The sequence below is a fragment of the Onychomys torridus genome, chromosome 8, assembly GCF_903995425.1.
Source record: "Onychomys torridus chromosome 8, mOncTor1.1, whole genome shotgun sequence".
Taxonomy (NCBI): domain Eukaryota; kingdom Metazoa; phylum Chordata; class Mammalia; order Rodentia; family Cricetidae; genus Onychomys; species Onychomys torridus.
Genome location: NC_050450.1, coordinates 30,852,258 through 30,875,051, shown reverse-complemented (window position 1 = coordinate 30,875,051; position 22,794 = coordinate 30,852,258). Strand labels below are relative to the sequence as shown.

The 22,794-nt window shown below is 38.5% G+C and overlaps 1 protein-coding gene across 4 annotated transcripts in view; it reads right to left on the bottom strand.

Moving 5' to 3' along the window:
- Gabrb2 (gamma-aminobutyric acid type A receptor subunit beta2) overlaps positions 1 to 16,027 on the bottom strand; it is a 224,499-nt gene extending 208,472 nt beyond the window's left edge. Inside the window, exons 1-4 of one of the 4 annotated variants that reach the window (XM_036195349.1) lie at positions 15,763 to 16,027; positions 14,396 to 14,621; positions 14,173 to 14,264; positions 13,166 to 13,233 (exon numbers count right to left, since the gene is read on the bottom strand). In XM_036195349.1, coding sequence (XP_036051242.1) covers positions 13,166 to 13,233; positions 14,173 to 14,264; positions 14,396 to 14,472 — 237 coding nt within the window. In that variant the 5' untranslated portion in view covers positions 14,473 to 14,621; positions 15,763 to 16,027. Of the gene's footprint in view, positions 1 to 13,165; positions 13,234 to 14,172; positions 14,265 to 14,395; positions 14,622 to 14,715; positions 14,733 to 15,307; positions 15,435 to 15,762 lie in introns of those variants that run through there. The other 3 variants (XM_036195352.1, XM_036195350.1, XM_036195351.1) reach the window with 3 other exon arrangements.
- Positions 16,028 to 22,794: the final 6,767 nt, after the last annotated feature.

The window sequence follows — 22,794 nt, the reverse complement described above, 5'->3', positions numbered from 1 at the left end:
AGTCAACAGAGTCTAGCATATTAAGTTGAGGCAGGACCAAGCTCCTCCTCTGTGTGAAGGCTAATCTGTTGGGATTGGGGTGAGGATATGCATGGGACTGAACTAAACCTTCTTAGGGACCAGGACTTACCCCAGTGCATGAAATAGCTTTTCAGAAAAAAATATTTTAATGGCAATATGAAAGGAAAAGCACCCAGAATTTTAAAGTCCTAAAATATGGAGAAAATTGTGTGGCAGAGAAATGAACTTGATTTACAAATAAAATGTAACAAGAATTTACAAATAAAATGTAACTGAAAGGTATCTTACACATTTCAATTCCTCCATTAGCAATTAAAAAAAAAAAAAAAAAACTATTGTCTAGGACTCAAGAAAGCAGTCCCACAATTTAAATTTTATCAGTTACAAATAAAGTATAAAGCTGGGGCTTCTGGTGTCTTCCTTTTGATATAAATACTATTTCATAAGTGTAGAATTAATCTGTTAAAATTTGATAGCATACTTCAATTGAAGGATTCTGCTTTCTAAATAAATATATACAATGTATATCTAGGCAATTATGTAAAATATGTGTGTATGCAAAGAGAATTATGTATATACATGACATTTTTTTCTGACTTTGTTCGTATCAATCCATGTGGAATTTAGATAAAATATATTAAAGATAGAGATATCATATGTGTGTTTTTTATACAACATACTTTCCAGAACTTAGTAATGCATCTGCTCAAACTGAAGTCTTTTGAGTTGAGTTGACACATGTGTAGCTATTATTTTGCAGAAACTGAAATGCTAATCACCAGAGCATTCTGATAAAGGTGTCATCCCATCAAAATGGCAAGTGTGATGTGGAGGGCTGATTTTTCTTGGCTTCAAGAGTCTCTCCTAAAATTTAATCAAAATCTAATTTTGCTATTAATTCCCAGGATTAGCAAATACTTTCTTCTGAGCACATTTTTGTTTTGAGCAAGAACTGAATTCACTTCTCAGGAATGAAAGCTAATGTACAACAGCTAAAAAAAATATAAATTATAATCTCCAATTTACTCACAAATCCTACTGGGGCTGAAAGTGATAATTACTAGCAGAATTCATAGCTAACTGACTGAGCCTATATGCTTTCATAGCGTAACAAACTTTTTTTAAAAAAATCTTCTACTCATGTCAGTTTTGTGGATTATCCAAAGATTGCCTACCAAGCTGAAGTGTAGCCAATAATCATCACACATCCTCACATAGTGCATATTGCATACTTCATACATTTCATACCAAGTGAGAGTTGGTGATGGTGTAAAACACAGCCTTCTTTGTCCTAGGTAGTGAAGACATGCTTCACACTCAAGGATACAAGCCTGCTGTGTTCATCATTCCCAATCTATCCCACTCTCTTCTCTGTGCATCATCTTTAAAATACAACAGCATAAAATCAGCAAGCAAACGAGAACTGAAGAATGATACAGAAATGGGATCGGAATTTAAACCCTACTTATTCACAGCTGTTCTGTCATACTTAAAACTCTTTGCCATGCTGGCAAGTTTGCTTGTGTTGCTTCTTCAATGAACCCATAGTTCATTTCATTCAAGATTAATGGTGAAAAGAGTTTTCTGGAGACACATTTCAGCCATAGACCATGCCTCGCTAGCAAGCATGAGACCAGAACTTTGACCATCTACTCTCTGAGCAAATGAACAAAAGAACAGAAAATAAAAAATTTGAAGTCCAAACAAAGAGGAGAAAATACAAGATTTGAAGTCCAACTCTTGAAAACTCAGCATGCCCACAAAAAATGTCAATGTTTAAATTATTTTTGTAATTGACTGAATGGCTAGGTGCTCAAATGTACAGTTCACTGTCAATCTAATTTACCACAGTCTCAAAAAAACAGGAATAGGCAAAGCTTTGTTTTAAATAAACAAGCCCTGATTTGTAAGAAAAGTAAACAACACTCAAAAATATTTTTTTTGTTTCAGATGTTAGAAGCTTCAAGGTAGGAAAAATGTGGATATAGTCATAGAAAACATTAAATACTTAATTTTCTCTTTTGAAGTTCTACTATCTCGTGCTGCTGTTAACAAAAGAATATATAGAAAAAATGAGCTGAATGTTACATAATTATTGACAAGATTCCTATTTTCATGGAAATTGAAAAATTCTTAACCAGTATTGAAATAAGAGTAGAGTTTAAATATTATAGGTCTTTAAAAAAATAAAATCCTGTTTAGATATTACATTTGAGTATGTTTCATAATATATTAGTGCATAAATACACTGGCATATATATATATAGTGAGAGTCAAACAGCCCAAGGTTTTTAAAGCTCAGTGGTGGTAGCCTTTATCATCATGTGACTATGGACAGGTTAATCACTCAAAATTTAGTCTGTGCATCTATTAAAACGAGCAGCTAATTCTTTTAGTTATTAGATTAATTGTGTTGTGTAATTTATCTAAAATAAAATAAACTATTTTCTATGTAGTATTAAGCTCTGAGAGAAATCCCAGAAACAAGTAGCTATGAAAAATGATGGGTATAAAACTATTCAAAATTATGAAATATAATTTTTGTTACTAAATTATGGACTTGCACAAAGGCATCTTAGCATTCATACATACGTATATTTATGTATATGCACATGTATACATATATATGTGTATATATATAATATGTTTTTATACAGATGTCATTGCTCATCTACATACACACAATGAGCCCCTTATGAAACTGTAACACTTTTATAAAAATAAATATTAGCAATAGTTTTCACAGAAAATGCATGAACTTGAAACTGGCTTTGTGGAATATTTTTAATTTATATTTATTATAAAAGATTAAAAGCTCTAATAATTATCAATAGTAAAAATTCTTCCTATCAAAATGAAGTGATGGGTCAAAAGTAACAAAATCTATTAATTAGCATATTTTAAGTGATAAAATTTGTTGTATGTCAATATATAAACTGTACATATCAATATATAATGTGACAGTGATTTTATAATGCTGTCAGATAACAATATAAAATATATAAAATAAATATAAACAATAAAAATATATAAAATAAATATAAAACTATTTACAAATATATTTATAACAGATATAGAATCTCCATGAGTATTTTATATATCAATAATTATGAGGAAGACATTTATGAACCAGATTTGTGTATATGAAATACTTAATAGAAGACTAAAATAATAGAATTTATATAAAAGTAGAAACAGTTTCACCTAAAATTTAAAAGAAAATAATAGCGGCAATACTGAGTTTTATTTATTTATTTGATTAATTATTTAATTAAAATGCACTGTTATGGTTTAGATTTGAAATGTCTACAAAGGTTTACATGTTGAAGCTTTGGTCTCCAGGGTCAGGTGGTAACTGGGAGTGGAGCCTTTAAGAAGTGGTGTCTAGAGGGAGGAAGGTTGGTCCCCAGCAGTGGGACCTGCTCAGCTGCCAAGAGGTGAATAGGCCTCTTTTTCAATGTTGTTTAGCCATGGGCTGCTGGGCCACTACAGTCTCCAGGCATCAAGGCCCATTGACTATGGACTATCCCTTCTAAAACCATGAGCCAAGATAAAAGTCTCGTGCTTTATTCAAGGTTCTACCACAGCGATGCAATGCCAAGTCACATCACTGACATGTAAAACCTACAGATAAATATTTTAAATATTTTTGATTAATAATTTTGAACAAATTGGGTGCTGAAAAATTACTGATCTTTAAGGTGCTTAACCATACAGACCTTACATTTCAAAACTATTTTATTTGTAATTACGTTCATGCACGTGGTATGTGTATCTATGTGTAGATATGCAAATGTGAGTTCAAATTCCAGAGGAGGCCAGAGACATTGGATCCTCTGGACTGGGAGTTACAGGCTATTAGATGCTCTCTGATATATGTACCGGTGATTGAAATCAGGTCTTCTGACAAGAGCAGCGCACTTTATTGTTGCAAAAGCTTTCATCATAGTTAGAAACTAGTCAATTGTTTCTCATTTCCTTTGATGGTGAAAATACCAAATTCACTTCGAATTTCACTGTAAACTAGTGTTTCTAAAAGAATGACATACCCTGACAATGCTTACATTTATGATTCCTAAGAGCATCAAACAAGTGAAGTTCTGTCTCACACTTACTAAATTAGGTTTTGGGCAGAGACTCAGAAGACATGACTGCTAACACAGAAAAACTCGAGGGTCACAGTGTGAATTAATCCTCGGCATTTCATTCTGCATTGCATGTTCACATTCATGTCTCATTGTCTGAGATGGTCTCTATCTTCCTCTCATTTTCAACTTCTGCAATGAAGATCAATTCCATTTTGCAAAGAGAGACTTAGCTCTAATGTAAAATCTAACTCAAAAACTACAATAAAACCTTACCAATAAAGCATCCGTTTAGTCAGCACTTGGTGAATATTTTCCAAAAAGCTGTCAACGACAGTTAAAAGATTCAGCCCTCAGTGGTTGCACATCTTGAGATAGTCAGGCCTGTGCTGAACATCAGAAGTACTTGCAAAGGCTGGCTTCCCAAGCTCTGGTCTTCCTCCCTAGCTTACTCACATATCCCTTTCCTAAGATATACATTAATCCACCTTTAAAACTTCATTAATTTAATTGTTGCTGTTATGTTAGAAGGAAATTTATATCACCTTCAATTGCCTGAGAATTACTTTTTAGCAAAGACCTCTTGGCAGGAAAATGGACACTAGGTGCCAACTTACAGAGCAAGGAAATGGGAGTTGGCAATAGAAATGCCTAGAGCATGTTAACAAAATTGCCAGCAAAAGCCAACAGGCAAAATACCTCTCCAGACGTCTCCATATAGATTGTGACAACCTATTTATCTCCTTGAGTAATATACAGTATCATAGAGTGATATAATACAGTATATGTTTGGCAAATAAGATGGAAGACTAGAAATATATAAAGTTTGGTTTTATATCTTTTAAATCTCATAAGCATTGCTTTCTTCTTTAATGATCAGTTTCAGTGCATGTATACAACATCTAAAAATGTAGTAATTTTAGAAAAACTCAGAATGCCATAGCAGTGTAGATATGAGTCAAGCTAATATTGATACTTTAGTACAGTTCTCCGTTCTACATATTTTGTTTATCATTATTAATGAAGCATAAAATTACATTTGTGCTCCTTTATTTTTTAGTTAATCAATTACCATAATTGTATACCTCTATTAAATAGATATAACAGATTTTTTTCTAATAGCAGTCAATGAATAACAGGTCAGTGATCAATAAATATATTCATATGTTTGCACATCTACAAAATTATAAAAAGAATGCATATTAACACTAGTTTGTCTTGATGATAATAATGTTATGTATTCTCATTACTATAATTGTAAAAATGTTTCTGTTCTATTAAATTAAAATGTACTCTTAATACTATAAAATAACGAAGAGCACTCTGCAAAATATGAATAGGAACAAAAATTAAAATGTAATGAACACAAATGAAAACAATTTGAAGTAACTAACAAAGATGCAGATTTGTGTGTGTGTGTGTGTGTGTGTGTGTGTGTGTGTGTGTGTGTGTTTACTGTACAGGATTCTTTTGGCTATCCTGGGTTTTTGGTTTTTCCATATGAAGTTGAGTATTATTCTTTCCAGCTCTATGAAGAATTGTGTTGGTAATTTGATGGAGATTGCATTGAATCTGTAGATTGCTTTTGGTAAGATGACCATTTTTACTATCTTAATCCTGCCTATATACAATAGACAAACAGACTGAGAAGGAAATCAGAGATATATCACCCTTTACAATAGCTACAAATGATATAAAATACCTTGGGGTTACTCTAACTAAGCATGTGGAGGACCTATATGACAAGAACTTTTTTTGTGTTTTTAAATAGACTTCTAAACATAAATGAGAGTGGCCATTAAATACAGAAAAGCATTGTTCGGTAAGAATGCTTTTTCTTCCTTGCTTGAAGACAAAAGCATGCTATTCTTAACACTACAAATTCTACATTTTTTGGTTTTCATAATTTAGTGGTTGCCACTTGCATGTAATAAATAGAAGCAAGAGGTACTGTTGAACACATTATGTTACACACGACAACCGTCTACAAGAGAGCTAGCTGCTCTCCCATAGCAGGAGTGCCAAAGTTCAGATATGTTGAATAAATAAAAAACAAGAACGCATCCTTCCAAAAAGCATTTTCTTTGATTCATATACTTGTAGGGATTCTGTAACTGTGTAATAGATTAAGAGAAAAATAAAACATATATGATGCCTTTCTAAATTATGACATTGAAGAAAGATCCCTCCCTCTGCCTTTTTTTTTTACAATGTAAACCCATAGTCAGATCTTTAATTCACCTCTCATTCAAGCAAAGCCTTGCTAACTACCCAGCAAGAGAAACAGCAAAGGATGTACTCTGATAGAGAGCTGAAAGGAAGAGATTTTAAAATTGGGATTATTGAATGGAATGGACGTTCAAAAGCACATGAAAAGTCTAAAGATTCCATGCTTGTGATGGAATTGTGTTTAGGTCATGTGGGAAAGATGGAAGAGCACAAAACAGAAGGAAACAGGGATCTTGAACATGAACAAAGAAAATGAAAGAGCTTTTTGAAATTAAGTCAGCAACATTGATGACAATTATGTATCATAAATTAGTAACCTATATCATCACCTGACTCTCCTTGCTGAAGCACTAAAATACAATTAGACATGTCAATGACTGACACTTGTTAACAATGAAAGAAGTTAGCCCCATACAATCAGCTTCCTCAACTGCTTGAGATCTTAGATAGATCTTTTAGTCGCTTGGCCATATTCAGTACCCACTGAATAAAGAACCTAAGTAGAGGGATAACTTGTGTTAGACTGAGGTGTTTCAAACGTAGGAAAAGGAGTGACAGGAACATCTCATAAATGAGATTTAACCTATCCACTGTTTTCTTACACACACACACACACACACACACACACACACACACATCCCTCGGAAGAATTAGAAACAAATAGTATCCTGGTGGAATGAAAATGATCAAATAATTAGACTTTCCCGTATTAAAAGGATAATCTACATGAGATGATAATATTGAGAGATGTGAAGGTGATTATTTGCTGCCTGTGTGACCTTGAAAAAGTCACTCCTCATCTCTGCAAGTCTGGTTTCTCTTTTCATAAATAAGTTGATTGTAATGATCTGTTTTTCTGGGACGTTTGATAGTGAGATAATGAGAAATAACACAATGACTGCAGCAGAGCTCAGTAAACAGTGGATATAATTAGTTTATCACATTAATGAGATGGTGATGACTATAGTGATTGCTGAACATTGCCCAGGTGGTGGAGTAGGAGGAAGACAGCAGGGAGGAAGAGGAAAAAAGATGAAGAGAAGAAGGATGCAAACAAGGATGAACAGCTGGAAGAGGAATGGGAATAGTAAAAAAAAAAAAACACTGAGGGGAAAGAAGGGAAGAAAGTTGATGAGGAAAAGGATGAACATGAAGAAGAGGAAAGTGAGGAGGATGGAAGAAAATGGGAATGGAGGTAGAAAGGAAATGGGGAAGAAGAGGAGGAAAAGAAGGAGTAGGAAGTGGATAATTTGCCAACATTGAGAAGAGCTTCTGCTCATAATTTGTTTAGAGGTAATCCAAACTGTGGCCACTGAGTGTCTATTCATGATTCACCCCCTTTTCCGTTAGCCTAGTGACCCCCATTACCTATTCCACAATAGTCATCCTGCCACCTCTGGCTCATTAGAAAAATGTCTCCTGTGATACAGAGAACACGAAAAGTCTTCAGTCAAGCATTCTTCGACTCTTCTTCCTACTTCCTCCTGAAAGGAATTTCTTTCTAATGTACATATGGCTCTTTTTTTTTTCTTTTTAGCCATTTTCCTCTCCTCAAAAGTGCAGTTGGCCTCCAATCACTAAAACGCTTCTTGCTACGCTTTATTAGTATGTTCCTGTCACCATGACTGAGAAGCAAATCTCACAACTTCTCTAAACTGATCTTGGTAACACCTGACCCAGTTGACCCCTTGTTTCTCGTTGAAACTCTCATGAGCATCAGCCTCCAGGACATTCGCTGATGGTTCTTACACCAGTCACTTCTTGGCTGCATCTTAGCTGCTGATCAGTCTCTTTTCTGAGCTCTTTCAGTTTTCTGCCATGGAAACCACAGTGCTCACAGACCCCCATTTTAACCTATCTTCCCCCCTTTTTCTCCTCATAGTTATAAGTCCCAGTTACCTCCCATAGTGTTCCAGTCCATGGGCAACCATTCTTCTTTCTCTGCTGTACGCTTCCGTTTTTCAATCACCTACCGGTTATCCGCACTTGAATGCTACATGCACACAGAAAACTCAGTGTTGCTCAAATACACCATCACTTCATTCATCTAGCCTCCACTGTCTTTATGTTCTCCATAGCAATAAACGACACAGACAAAATCTTGGGATCCATCTAAACCCTACCATTTATGATCTGCAAGTGAATGGCTTTTCGGTCATATCTTAACTCACCAATGATTCCTAGCCTTTGTAGTTAGTTTTCATATCTTCTTTAGACCTTTCTCCACTTCTGTTCACTTCCTGCACCTCACAACCATCTTCTAGAGGTTTGAGTCAGACTATGCTTAAGATTTTTCTATGAGTTCTTACTCTCTTTGAAAAAAATAAGCTCTTGAGTAAGACAGGCAGGCAGAAAGACAGACAGAAACACACACACACACACACAACACACAAACACACACAACACACACACACACACACACACACACACACACACACACACACACACACACATTCTCTGTATAATCTCATCACCAATGCTTCACCATGGTCCCCAGGATCATACCAGCTTTTTAAAGCTCCCAGAAAACCCCTGATACCATCTCTTCCTCCCTTGCCATGTTCTCTCCTATGGTAGCTTTACTCTCTGCTTGGAGCACCTATCCACAGATCTCTAACCTCCATCTGGACCTCTAGTAGCTCATCTTTATTCTATATTTCTACAGTGTTCTGTCTCCTTCAAAGCACTTACCACTTGACATTGGGGTTCACTCTACATTGTTGTTTTAAATGGTGCATGTCATCAAATCAAGCACTGGGATTCTATGCTCTATTTCCCCACATAATACATTATGGGTGGTAGGCAATGATAACAAATTTCGGCTTTGAAAATGGATTCTTCATTCAATACTAGAAAAGTCCCACACTGGCCAAGACAATATTATTTGTTTTGATATAATTCATCAACAAGATAGAAGTGGACAGGTGAACTACGTAGTCAATAAGCCAACTTGACATGCCAAATACTAAACGAGCATTAAAATTAAGAAGTGACAGCAGACTGATGGCCGACAAAGAACACTAGGCACCTGGTTGGCTGTTCCACAAAGGCCTGAAAGAAAAGATAAGCCTCAAGGAAGCAAATGTAAGAACCTGAGGCAGAATTGACAAGTAATGCACCCTTAAATATAAAGTTACATGAGGTCAGGAGAGTGGTGATCTTCTTTGTTGCTCTGTCCATCAGGCCGTACACATATCTTGCTTATAGTAACTGCTAAATTACTCTTTCTTGAAAGCTGTGCAGCTGGTGATACAAGAAACATCTGTATATTTTTAAAGCATTACTTCTCTTCATTTGCCATTCCATAAAAAGGTAATTTTGTGAATGTGTTTACTAGAACTCTTTCCTGAAAAGTGAAATATTGCTTCAGTTGGTTGGCAAATGTGCCATTTCAAAATGAAGAATCTGCCTCAAATGAAGAAAAAAGCTATTTTGGTCCATAATTCTCAGAGCCAAATTTGAATCGTAAAATGCACTTTTCATCAAAGAATCTTAACAAAAAGATTCCTGCCAATTTAACCAAGACATCTAAAAATATTTCATTCCAGAGCCAAGCTTCCTGCTTAACAGCATTCCGACTGAGTTCATGTTTTCCAAAGATCTTCCACTGGGTAATGGTCACCCAAGTTAAGAGCTTGACACACTGTCACCACCCTCCTAGGAACTCAAAATTATACACTGTTTAGAAATTTAGGACTTCCTTAATGGTTTTCTACATTTGTCTGAAGTTTTTCTGAAACTTGAATGTATTCAACAGTTACCATAGCAAACAAGTGTAACTAGAGACGCATGTAACTTGGAGATGGAAGTCAATGAAACGTGTCCTTCTTATTTCAACCATGAAGAAACAGCAACCTAATGAGGTGCATGACCACTGCAGCAGGAGAGGACTTTGGGTACCTTGAGTATTCGCCTGGTTTCCACTCATCATTCAGTTAAGTACAGCCAATGCCACTTTACTAATTCTGGTAGTTATCTGGGATGGTAGAACAGAGCTCTCCTTTGACACTTAAGGAAATTAAGACCTTTTTGACTGTGAATAAACTCAGGGTGACTAAGAAATGGAGCTGGCATCTAACACCTTTGATCAAGATCAGGATCTTTCTACCACTGTCTTCTGGAAAACAAAACAAAACAACAACAACAACAACAAAAATCACTTCAACACAGACTTTTATTCCTTCAGTGAATTAAATAAATAAACAAACAAACAAACAAACAAACAAATAAATAAAATAAAAGGGACTCTCATTCTTCAAAGGCAGATGCACCATACTGAAAGTTACAGTTACTAGGTACTGGTTCACCAGCCATTTTGAGGAAGAAATGTGTGTATTAATCAATGTTGAGATTGCACTTAAATAAATAATCAACCATTCTTTCGATACTAAATATAACTAAAACATCCTAATCCTTATAGGTCTTTAGACAATATGCATTAACATCTTATATTGAGATACCAATGGGGGTCTAACTCATCTGTTGCTTCCAAGAGAATAACCATATTTAGAAACAAGGTAATAGCAACATATGTTACAAAAATATACTTAGTTTTAGGTCAACAAGACTGATAGCTGAAGTAAGTATAAGGTTTTCAACAACTCAAAGTGTGGCTGGACAAATCCATGAGTGTCAGCATTAAGCTAAGAAAGGAATCTGGCTTGGAATTTTTCACACTTGCTTCAAATCATTAATGCTACAATGTTGTCCCATTTACAAGCTGACATTTATTTTTGCACTTTCGACATCCCATGACTTCTCTGCAACAGTAAATAGCTCAAAGTGATGACACCCTGCCTCAGCTGGATCTATATTTTGACTAGCAGGTCTTGGCATTGTGTCCACTTCTGATACCTCTCCAAAATGGTGCATGCAGGGGGAGAATGTCAATGAAACTCATGAAGAAAAAAAAGTTTACTATTATACCCCATGTAACGTCATAATATACCTAAGTCCTTACCTAACCTATTGTCATAACCTGGAGTCATTTAGTGAACACTGCTTCATCTCATAGATGCCTTTTCTTATATTTCTACAAAATATCATTTTGTGATATTTTAAAGGAGTTGGTAAAATAATATTTTATTAAAGAAGAGGGGCATAAATCAAAAAGAAAATAGATGAGATATTAGTCTGATGCAATCACACTTAGAAATCACAAAATCTTATTTGATTTCTATATAACTTTCAAGTTAGCAGTTAGCAATTCAATCTAGAGTCAAGTACCTAGGATCATGGAGGTACCCAGATTAGGACATTTTCTACTTTTATTTTGATATACTTCTCAAATCCCACAAAAGTCAATATTTGCATATCTGAGAAACAAATTTCTTAAGAAAGACATTCTCTATCTAAGAGAAATCACCTGTGTGTTCCCTAGTCATCCAATATTGTATTTCTTCTGTGTTCATGTATCATACAATAAAACAACTATTACAATGTGATTTTTCTTATTAAAGCACCGAATTAATTGATTAACCTCCTCGAGTTTCTGTAAAATGGTCAGAATCTTATGACACCTTTAGGTCATTTCTGCCCAGCGTTTGTGATTGCTATATGAGTTGCCTCTTTGAATTCTGGGAGTGTAGGAACTTCTGTCAAGTTGAGATGATACCTAGGTTAAATCCTAATACTTCAAACTTCTTGAGTTAATTAGTATGTCCTAAATTTCATGTCCCAATGGCTGACATAGAAGTGTTTGTATAAAAGATTACACACTTCATCTCCTTCCTTAATTATTTGTCCACTTTGCAGACAGGACGGTGTCATAGAACAATCTGAAATGTGGTGTGTGCTATCCGATCAGAAAGGCATACTGGAATATTACATTAAGGTTCAGCCTATCTAGACAGACTTTCTAAAAGGGAGATAGAGAGACAGAGAGAGAGAGAGAGAGAGAGAGAGAGAGAGACAGAGAGAGAGAGAGAGAAATTCACTGGAGAAATGCCCCTGAGTTAAGTGGGGGAATCTGGGACACTTGTCCTTGTCATGCATGTCCGTATTGCTCCAACTGGGCAGCAGGGGGCGCTCCTGCATGAAGCAAACCCCCCCAAAAGTGCTTCCCTGTTGGAGAACACAGGTTCTTCCCACACTCCCCTTTCTTAGTGCTTGTTCTTTATCCAAAGAGGTACTGAGTGTGGCTCCCAATCAATTGTATGAGCGTGGTACACATGATGAATAACATTGCTGATTCAATAAGAGAGTGCACTTGCTATTAAGCTTACCTTTTGGAAACAGAGTGGCCAGCTCTTATTTTATCTCATTGGGATAGCAAGAAGGGGTTAAAGGAGATGGAGAGCAGTGGGGTGGGTATGGGATGGGGATGCTGAATGTCATTAAGTATAAAGAGGCTTTTTCCCAAAGCAACAAGTGGGCATCAATGTCCCAAGATCAATTACTTAGTCTCTTTGTTACAGTTTAGTTTATGAGTCCCTGATACATTTTCTGTCACACTCAGATCCTCCTTTTCCCATGACTTATCTCCAAACCCAGAATTGTCCCTTGACAAACTGAGGCTTCCAAGAAGCTGTCAGAACCATAGAGTCTACAGGGGCCCTCCAGGATACTGCTGCCTTTTACAAGTGAATGTGTGATGCATTGTACTCACTCTGTTTTGAGACACAGTGTTGGATCCAAATTGAAAAAAAAGTGTCAAGAACCAGAATGCGTTGTTCTATAAGTACATATACCATGAATTCCAGGGCAAAATAATACCATGCTCTTGTCCTCATACTATACGTATATTCAAGCATACCACACTCCCAATGACTACACTGTTCCATCCCCAAATGAAGGATTGCAGAGGCATAGCTATGAACATTAATACTTACCATATTGACTTCAGAGACCATATCAATGCTGGCAATATCAATGTTCATTCCTACAGCCACAGGGGGACCTGCAAATCAAGATGGACAGCCACGTGACTTCTCAGAACTTAGTCATTCATAACAAGAGTTGTCACTAGGAACCCTACCAAAACCCCCTCTCTAAAGTTAATCCTCATGTTTGTCACTTTTGTACTTCTTGGCACAAAGAGTGAGGGAACACTTCTAGGAATATGGACATATGTGTTGATGGGATCATCATTCCAGCTGTGTCTACACATGTTGATGCCTCAGCATGGGAATTCATACAACTCACAGCAGCAGAAGAATGTTGGAGCCCTAGGAATATGTGCATTGAAACCCCCTTCTTCTCACCTTTACTTCTGTGTGTAGGTTTTAACTCTTTGAGTCCCATTAAAAGTCTGAAGCAAAATTTAATTTTCACACTAGCTTTTCTGGGGCTGCAGAGAGAGATGTCCTTCTTCCTCTGCTATCTCTATTTTCCATCCCTGGGACCCCATTCTCTCCTATGGCACTAGAGGACTGGAGAGTACCCAGACATGAGCCACTTTAAACCATGGCCAGAACTCTTCCAAAGTCGGTGGGCACAGGGAGTTCAGGCCATCTCTCAGCCAACTACCTGCACATCCTGTCCTCAAAAATACTCATGTTACAAGACAGCCCTGGGCACACCATTAAGCAAACTTAAAAAGCTTGCATCTCAGGAAAGCTCAGACTGGCAACAAAGATTTATCATGGTGAAGGAGGTGGGAAGCAGTTACCAAGTCTGATTACACGCTAAGGGGGGTCATTTTTGAAAGACTTCTCAAGTGCTGGACAGTAACAAACTGACTGAAGTTTAGATCGTTTCTCAGCATGGTAAAATAGGGAAACATTCCATACACCTTATGCACCCACAACTAAGGACAGGGAAGAGAGCGCACACAAAGCCCAAAAGGCAGCGTCGGCTGGAGCTGGGCTGTTTCATATTTGCAAGGCAATGCCATTACCTCCAAAATCTGGTCTCAGACGAATGTCATAGCCTTTCAACAGTCTGTCCACGGTCTCTTTAACCAGCGACATATTACTAGGGTCATTGACACTAAAGAAAAAAATAACAATAAACAGGAATGAATAAAGAAGCCAGCACACACGGCATCTTCAACAGCCGTGCTCACAGAGAGGTATGCAGACAGAGAGCCCTGACAAGTGAGAAAGGAAAAAGACACTTACCTCTGAGCACAGACAGCGGCGATGATTAAGGGAAACGACCAAATCCCAAAGTAGCCCCTTTTCCGGACTCTGCACATCCCTTTAGTTTTTGATGGGATTGAGGTATTCACTGAAGAGAGGAGATCCAACTTAGTCTGCCCAGTGCAGTAATTCTAATGTGGAGCGCATGCGCACGACGTACCAAAACATCAAAGGGGCAGCGGCGGCTGCCGGGGACCGAGATTTCCTTGTTTAAAAAAAAAAAAAAATTAAAGGGGAAAAGGGAAGAAAAGCATATATGTATGTAATATGTACATGTCTGAATAATATTAAACTGTCACCCCAGAAGTGCATCCAAAGTAGAATCTTCGTTGTTTTGTTTGTTTTGTTTCTTTAAGACAAAAGCAACCAGAGCGTCTGGTAAGTTTCTTTTGTTGCAGAAGGTAGTTTTGCACCTTACTGGTCGTGGGGTTTGGAGATGTGTATTTGCATGTGTGTGTGTGTGTGTGTGTGTGTGTGTGTCTGTCCTTACATATGAAAAACAAAGATTAGGAGGTATGGGGTGTAAGGAGCGGGGGAGATGGGTGCCTGAAGTCCCACTCCTGGTCTGAGCAGGTTGAAAGGGACAAGGAGTTGAACTTTATTTCCTTAATACCAATCCCTTGCCTGGGACAAGTGGAGGTGGTGGGGGTGGGGTGAGAGCACCAAGAGTGGGGAGGGGAGCAGCGGGAACCAGAGTCCGAGGAGGAGAAGAGAAACCAATGGGAGGAGTGCTGAGCAAATGTTGGATTTTGAGCGGGGGGGGGGGTGGGGAGTGGATTGAGAATATGAAAGAATCAGAAAGAGGGTGAGAAGCAAGAGGAAGGATACAGGAATTCAAAGACGGTAGTCTTTCCTGGGAGTCAAGGGACAAGCTTTTTCTTCACTACTCACGAGCGATTTCTTTCTCTCCTCCTGCTCACCCTTTGCCCCCCGTTCCCTAAGAAGAAAACCTCGGGGTCCTGGTTTCTGACGTTGTGACGTTCCTGACCCGCTAGCCTGGCTATTTATAGCAGGAGGGGGAGGGGGCCAGGGGAGAGTCAGGAAAAGGCTTCTCTGGCTTTGGGTCTGACTCTGCACTCTGAGTGGGCAGGGTGAGGTTTGACTGAGGGGCAAGGGAGGTGGGGGTGTGAGGGACAGAGGGTGACTGGCGCTCCAGCACAGGTGCGGGGCCAAGAGGCACCAAGCGCGAGGGCGGGTGCAGGGGTGGGATGCGCTTCTCCAGTCCCCCACGCCTCGCGGACGCACACGCACGGCAGACACACACACACACACACACACACACACACACACACACACACACACACACACACACAAGATCGTGGTCCCCACCACCCGCTACTCCTTACCTCACCCGCCCGAGCTCGCCGCCCACTACTGTGGCCCAACAGAGCTGCACCCCTGCCGCTCCGTTCTGGCCAGCTGAAACTGCACCTCTGCGTCCAAGCCCAGTGCTTCACAGAAAGCAGGCACGACACCGCCTGAGCCACCAAGTCACCTATCTCCACGCCACCACTTCCCTTCTTCTCTTTTTTAGCCCCCTTCCCTACTGCCCCAGGCACATCACCACCGACACCAGACTGAGACTCAGTTCACGGAAAAAATCATTTCCTCTGTTCAGGGCGCGCGGAGGGGGGATGGGGGGTGGAAGAGAGTGCGGAGAACGTCGACACTGGGGTGCCCCGGAATCGTGTTCCCTGGCTAATCTTGGAGAGGGGAAGGGAACAGGGCAGGTACTCCAACTACCCGAAACACTCCTTGGTATTGTATAGGTGGAAAGGCGAAGCTCAAACCTGAGTCCTGGACCCCAATATTCATTCAACCTGTATCTGTTACTGAGCTTTGTTACCATTTACCGGGAGCGCCTACTATGCGCAGAAAGCCATGCTTAATGCAATATTAGCTCGAAGTTGACACCTTAATGTCCCCATTTTACGGGTTAAAAATATGGCACATAGAATCTGAGGAACATGCCCAAGGTCATTCAGGTGAAGGGTGAAAGCAAATTGCGCTTTTAATGCAATGTTTCTAACCCTTAGACTAGATAGCCTCAACTCTTAAGTCCAGGACCTCACGCTCCGTTAGCTCCTTGCTGCCACGCGGGGGACCTCCAAGCGCCTGCGGCGCCGGTCAGACAGAAAACTCACAGATTACACCCGGCTGGTGGTCCCGCAGGTCTCTGCTGAGAGCAGGGACCCACGTCCCATAGGCTCCACAGCTGGTATGACATTGCAGATTCCCAGCTGAAGCCCTACTGTGGCCAGGTCCAGCCTCCCTCCTGACCCACATACTACATGCCTCCCCCACCCCCTACCGCCCCGGGACAATGAGAGTCATCCTGGTGCAGTTTAGAGAGGTGACTCCAAGGGAACCCTGGAGGAGGGATGGTTGTCAGCAGGAATCTGATAGCTTCCCTACGATGGAGGACAAAACCAGAGGGAAAGAGCTGTTTGCTTTCATAATCCTAGGAAGTTTCTAGGTTACAGACAGGTAAGGAAGAGCGCCATAAACACAGTGCAGATGTACTGCATGGCAATCTGCTAGGCTGGGAGACGTACAGGAGCCCCATACAAAGAAAACACCACACACACACACACACACACACACACACACACACACACACACACACGGGTTGGGGCCAGAGAAGGATTGCTGATTTCTCTTCCTTATCTTTGCTCTTTCAGGAAAACTATTATTCAAGCTAAATTTAATGAAGATAGAAAAATATGTTTCAGTGACCAAAAGATTCCCAAAGTAGTTAGTAGACAATGTAACCTAATGATGAAGTCCTAGAAAGTTTCTTTCTTTCTTAAAAACAAATCTCAAAACCCAGCCTTCCTTCTATTAGTTATCCCTTTTGTCTGTCCATCATCTTCAGGAAGCTTCTCTTCAGTTTGGGTTGAAAGAAAGTTCAGAAAACAAAATAAATCCCAAGCTACCCTTACATCCACCCAAAATAATAGTAGTGACCCAGTGAGTGATTACACAAGATCTTCCCAAACAGACACAACTTTGCAAGATATTAATGTCTCTAAACTGTGGTCTCCTTCATTAATCTAATCCAGATAAATATTAATACTGGTTTCTCCACTGGATTACTGTTGAATGATGCAATTATTTGAGTAGCATTTGTCACGTGATTAGTACATATCAGCAAACTTTAGTGAACGGACAAGAAAGCAAACAATGTTGAGTGACATTCATCTTTAAGGATGGAAAGAACAGAAATTGGATGCAATTATTATCAATTTGCCTGAAGAGAATAAAGGAGCAGCCATTTGAAGAAAATCAAAAGGGTTTTGTAAAAGATTCGAAAATAAAATGTTGAATGATGAAAGGATTCTTTTTTTTTTGTCCTCTATGTGGTAGCTGTCATTTATATCTCTTGTTGATGACTACAGGGAATAATAATAATAATAATAATAATAATAATAATAATAAAAAATTTACTCTAGTTATAAGGTATAAGATGGGCATACCTAGAATAGATCTTACTTAGTCCCAAGACTTGGGAAGATTTGCTGGTATATCTACCTAGGAAAATATGAAACAGGAAAAGAAAATCACATGCAATCTGAAGTTTGATGGAGTCGTGGATAATGTGATCCAGGATCCAAAATGTAAAATCACTGGGCAAAATGTCAGCCCTCGTAAGAGAGCATGGTTTCATAGTCATCTTTGAGTATCTGCCATATAAACAGGAAATGACAACAAGCATCAACTCTCTATCACTCTTCTTTTGTATAGTATTCATTCACTCTCATAGACAAATGTCATTTGACAAGCATTGACAAAGAGGTTTTGAAAACAGATACGACCCTCACCCTCTTGGAGTTTATAGTCTAGTAGGGCAAACTGCTATTGTAGAGCTAATGGCAGATTGAATATGTGACAAGTCTACATCATTTGGGGAGATTACTCAGTCTGAGGATGTAGGTAAAGCTTGTAACTCAGTCAGTGATTCATTTCCATGCATGAAATTTGAAAGGTAAGCTAATCTTGGACTAGAATGAAACTGAGACTGTGGGTTAGCTCCCATAGCACCTGAAAGTGCGATGCAGTCTATGCTATGGGAGATAAGGCAATGGTAGTATTACCCGGCTGTGAATCCTGTGCACTCTAGTGCCAATTTATCAGGCAAGAGGTGCTCACTGGTGCAATGGCTACACAATTGTTACATAGTAACCAAAAGCCTTTAAATTGGATGTGAGGCCCACTCTACAGGAGGGAATGCATGCCTGGTACTCTGAACTTGGCTAAAGCCCTATTTCTTGGAGGTATAACAGACCTTGAGTTTCTCATCACTGTTGTTAGCCTATATTGATACAGCAGTGTAAATGTTTGTGTCTAGACCCATAGACGAATGCACCATTCTTGTCCTAAATTAAAGAAGCTTCTCTTTGCAATGAATGACAATGAATTCAGAGTCAGGGCTGCTCAAGACTGTTGGACTAAACGAAGGAGGAATGCTCATCTCTTAACAGGACATTTATACTACAACTTTTAAACAGAAGAGGTAACTAAAGCCCGAAGTAAAAGCCAGAGGATAGGGAGATAGCAAAACACTATCTTCAGGTTACGACACACAGCCATTGTAATCATGTTCTCACAGCAGCTGCAGCTACACTGAGCTGGAACAAGACTGGACATGTCAATAGATAATCCTGAACCTAGTAGGGGCTTATGGGACTCTACTCTACTCTGCTGAACTATTGACAACTGAGAGATTCTGGAGCAGGTAAAGTCATCACTTTCAGTGTGTACCGAACAGGGAACCTACCAGGCTCAGTGGATAATACCAAACCTGTAGCCACACAGATGATACTAGTTAATTTCAGTGGGTCACCAAATGAAACAGAAAGACATATGGTATGAATGAGGGGAGAGGACCTGTAAGTGGGGGAGGGACTATGATAGAAGTGGAAGAAAGATAAGAAGGGAGAGCGAGAATAAATAGAATGTAGTATATAGGAATAAAATAATCAAAGAGCAAATTTAATTAATAATGAGAAAAATGAGTTATCCTGATATAGAGTTGAAGAAAGAATAGTAGGACTAGAGGATGAGAGCAAGAGTAGCCACTGAAGGGACAATGGGGATGTTTGGAATATATGTTTGGAAGCAGAAATGTGGCTGATGAATCTTAATCACACTGGAGAATGACAGGTATGGCTATAAGGGATCTGTCAGAAGCTAGGGGAGAATGCAGATGAGAGATGGTGTTGCTCTGAATTACAATAGTGGTGATAAAAACAAATAGATGTCACTACCATCCTGGAGGCAAACTGACAAGTGAGATCTGGAGAATGGGGGGTTGAGAAAGATTTGGGGATGACTCCTACATGCCCAGTTTGAGCTACTTGGTGGTAGTGATAGGCAAGAAATATTGGTTATGATACACTCAGTTTGACCATGTTTAGTACACATTGCAAGCAGAGATACCCCAGATAGTTGACTCTCTGCATCCTAATGCTTAAAATTGAGGGGTTGAGGACTAGGCTGAGTCTAGAGCACCACCCACCTCTTGACACTGTGGACTTTCCTTTCTTACTCTTTTTTTTTTTTTAAATTTTAGAAAGTGTAATCATAACCATATTTTACCAATTTCACTTTCATCTTCCTGAACCAAAATAAGGCATTTTAAAATGTATTTTTTTTCTCCCTTTTGTTTTGTTGGTATTCTATTCTGGAACCAACTAATACCCTTCCAAGACACCGAAGACAACATGTTTTCAAAAGATCATTGACACATGAGCCTAATTTGTGAAGAATGACCAGAGCAGGAAACCTGGATGTTCTATAAGTCACTCTTTCTGGATGGATGATACTGGAGGAAAGATTCACAATAATGGGTTACTTGTTTTTCTGAACCATTGAAACATTTGAATTTATATTTTTTAAATGAATAATGGCTCTCAGCTTTGAATATTGTTCAGTTTTTTTACATAGTGTCTGGAAAATAAACAATATTCAAGAGTAATGAGACAGCCCCAAATAATATGTAGACTTAAATTATGGAGTGTAATATGTATACATATCCATTTATAAAACACACATATATTATATTAGTTCAGGGCATGCCACAGCACAAACTTGGATCTGTTTGTAAAGTATTGACAGGTATATGGCTGCCTGGACAACTGTGATGTGAGAATAAGAACTGATAAAAATTTTTTAAAAAATACACACACTCACACAAAAGTCTTTTCAGGTCTGGAAAGATGACACTGTGGAGTATGAAGACCTGAATTCAAACTCCCAGTGCCCTTGCAGAACTGGATCCAGTAGTGTGTATCTGCTGTCCCAGTGCTTCTCTGGGGGAAATTTGAGGTGGAAATGGAAGAAGCCAATGGGCTACAGAGCCTGGCATATGCAGCAGCAAAACACCCCAGAAGTCTGCTCTTAAACTGGGTGAAAGGTCAACACCAAAGCCTCAGATGTCTCTGACTTCCACATGTTTGCCCGGGCACATGTACATGCCTGAATTAAATAAAACATAATAATGTGTTTACTCATGCACACATCTACACAAACACACTATACACACATTGAAACATCACCCCATATATTCCACACATAAATGCATTTGTATTTCTTTTTTGTGCTAATAGGTGTGAGTAAATGAGTTTATAAGGTATGGTTCACCATTGTATTGGTTATATAACCACCCCTGATTTATTTTTCTGGCTAACCTTGCCTTCTCAGGACCTGAAAAGAAAATTCTCCTGAAATGCCATACATTCTATATTAAGCTTATGGCTGAAAGCAGTGTTTTTTCTGTAAAGAAAAATAAGTGTGAATTCTATGTTTACTGTGTTCTGTATCTCCTTCAACAGATGACATTAACACTGAACTTTGGTTGTGGCAAAATATTTGGACACAGTAAGCTATAAATCACTTAAAATGTTTAACTAGAAATATATTAGTAAAAATAATAAAATAGGTCATTGTATCAAACATTTCAAATGCTTTATGTAAGGTAATATATTCAATGCTAACAATATGCCTATAAGATGCAATTCCCCTTTACCACACTATGAGAAAACAAAATGCAAGTATCTTTAAGGTCACAGTTTATGAGACAATATTCAATGGCTAAGGCCCTTCCTGATAAATAAAATTCTTGTATTCTGAAGCTCTCAGCTTCTCTCATTGACTAAGTTAATATAACTGAAACAAAATCTCAACTCAAACAAAGGTTCTCTGCATTTTATGAAACAAGTGACCCCTAGGCTCTATGGAGGCTTGAGTTATTGAACATCATTTGAAGTAGGACACCTTTCAGAGTCACTTCAGATTAATCGATCTTCAAGAATACAGAAAGCAAAGTGCACCTCAAAGTTGGAAATGGAATTAGCGATGCTTCAAATGGAGGCAAATTGTTCAATGAGGAAATTACCTAGAGTCTGACACCGCAGGGATGCTAATTATATTCACATAAGTCTCAGCAGTAATAAAACACCACATCCCCAGTGCTAGAGATGGATGGAATGGAAAGGAAGTTGCTTTTTTGTTTTGGTTTGGTTTGTTTTGTTTTGGTTTTTGGTTTTTGGTTTTTTTTGTTTTTGTTTTTGGGTTTTTTTTTGTTTGTTTGTTTTTTGTTTTTGTTTTTTTTGCAACTGTTTCTCAAAATCTGAATGGGGGTGGGGAATAAACAGAAATTCCTTGTCAATATATACATGCAAACTGATCTAGACAGATATGTGGCAACATGGAAGAAATATGTAGTAATTTCTCACATTCTATTTTAGGTCTCTAATCATTAAGGAATGTCCAAGAATGGATGATGTGGTGTATAATGTGGATTTTTCTGGAACATTTGTCAGACTCTTCTGGGTTTTCTAGTGTCCCTTTCCCACCACATTTATCCTCTTGGCCATGATAGTTGACGACCCTGGAGTTTATAAGCCTGTGGAGAATCTACCAAAATGTTAGAATTCTGAAAAATTTGCATACTTTTCAGAAATTAAAAAGCTAATAGCACACTGTCAGAGCTAAGCTTGGTGGTACATTTTAAAGTCAAGCAATCAGGACATTGACACCGGAGATTGCAAGTTCCAAACCACCCTGGACTAAATAGCAAGATGCTGTCTCAAACAACCTCATTCAAGCAAAGCAAACCAAAGCAAATAAAAAGAAATCCCTGATGCTGGGTATTGTGGGGCACATCTTTCATTCCAACACCTGGGAGACAGAGACAGGGTCTCCATGAGTTGGAATCCAGTCTTGTCTACATAACAAGTTTCAAGCTAGCCAGGGCTACATAGTGAAAACCTGTCCCAAAACAATCCATGTTTTGCTGAAACTAGTGACTGTTTAGTTAAATGCTTTAACATCTAATATTTTGTCTTCAGTTATATAGTTTTAATTAATATTGAAAA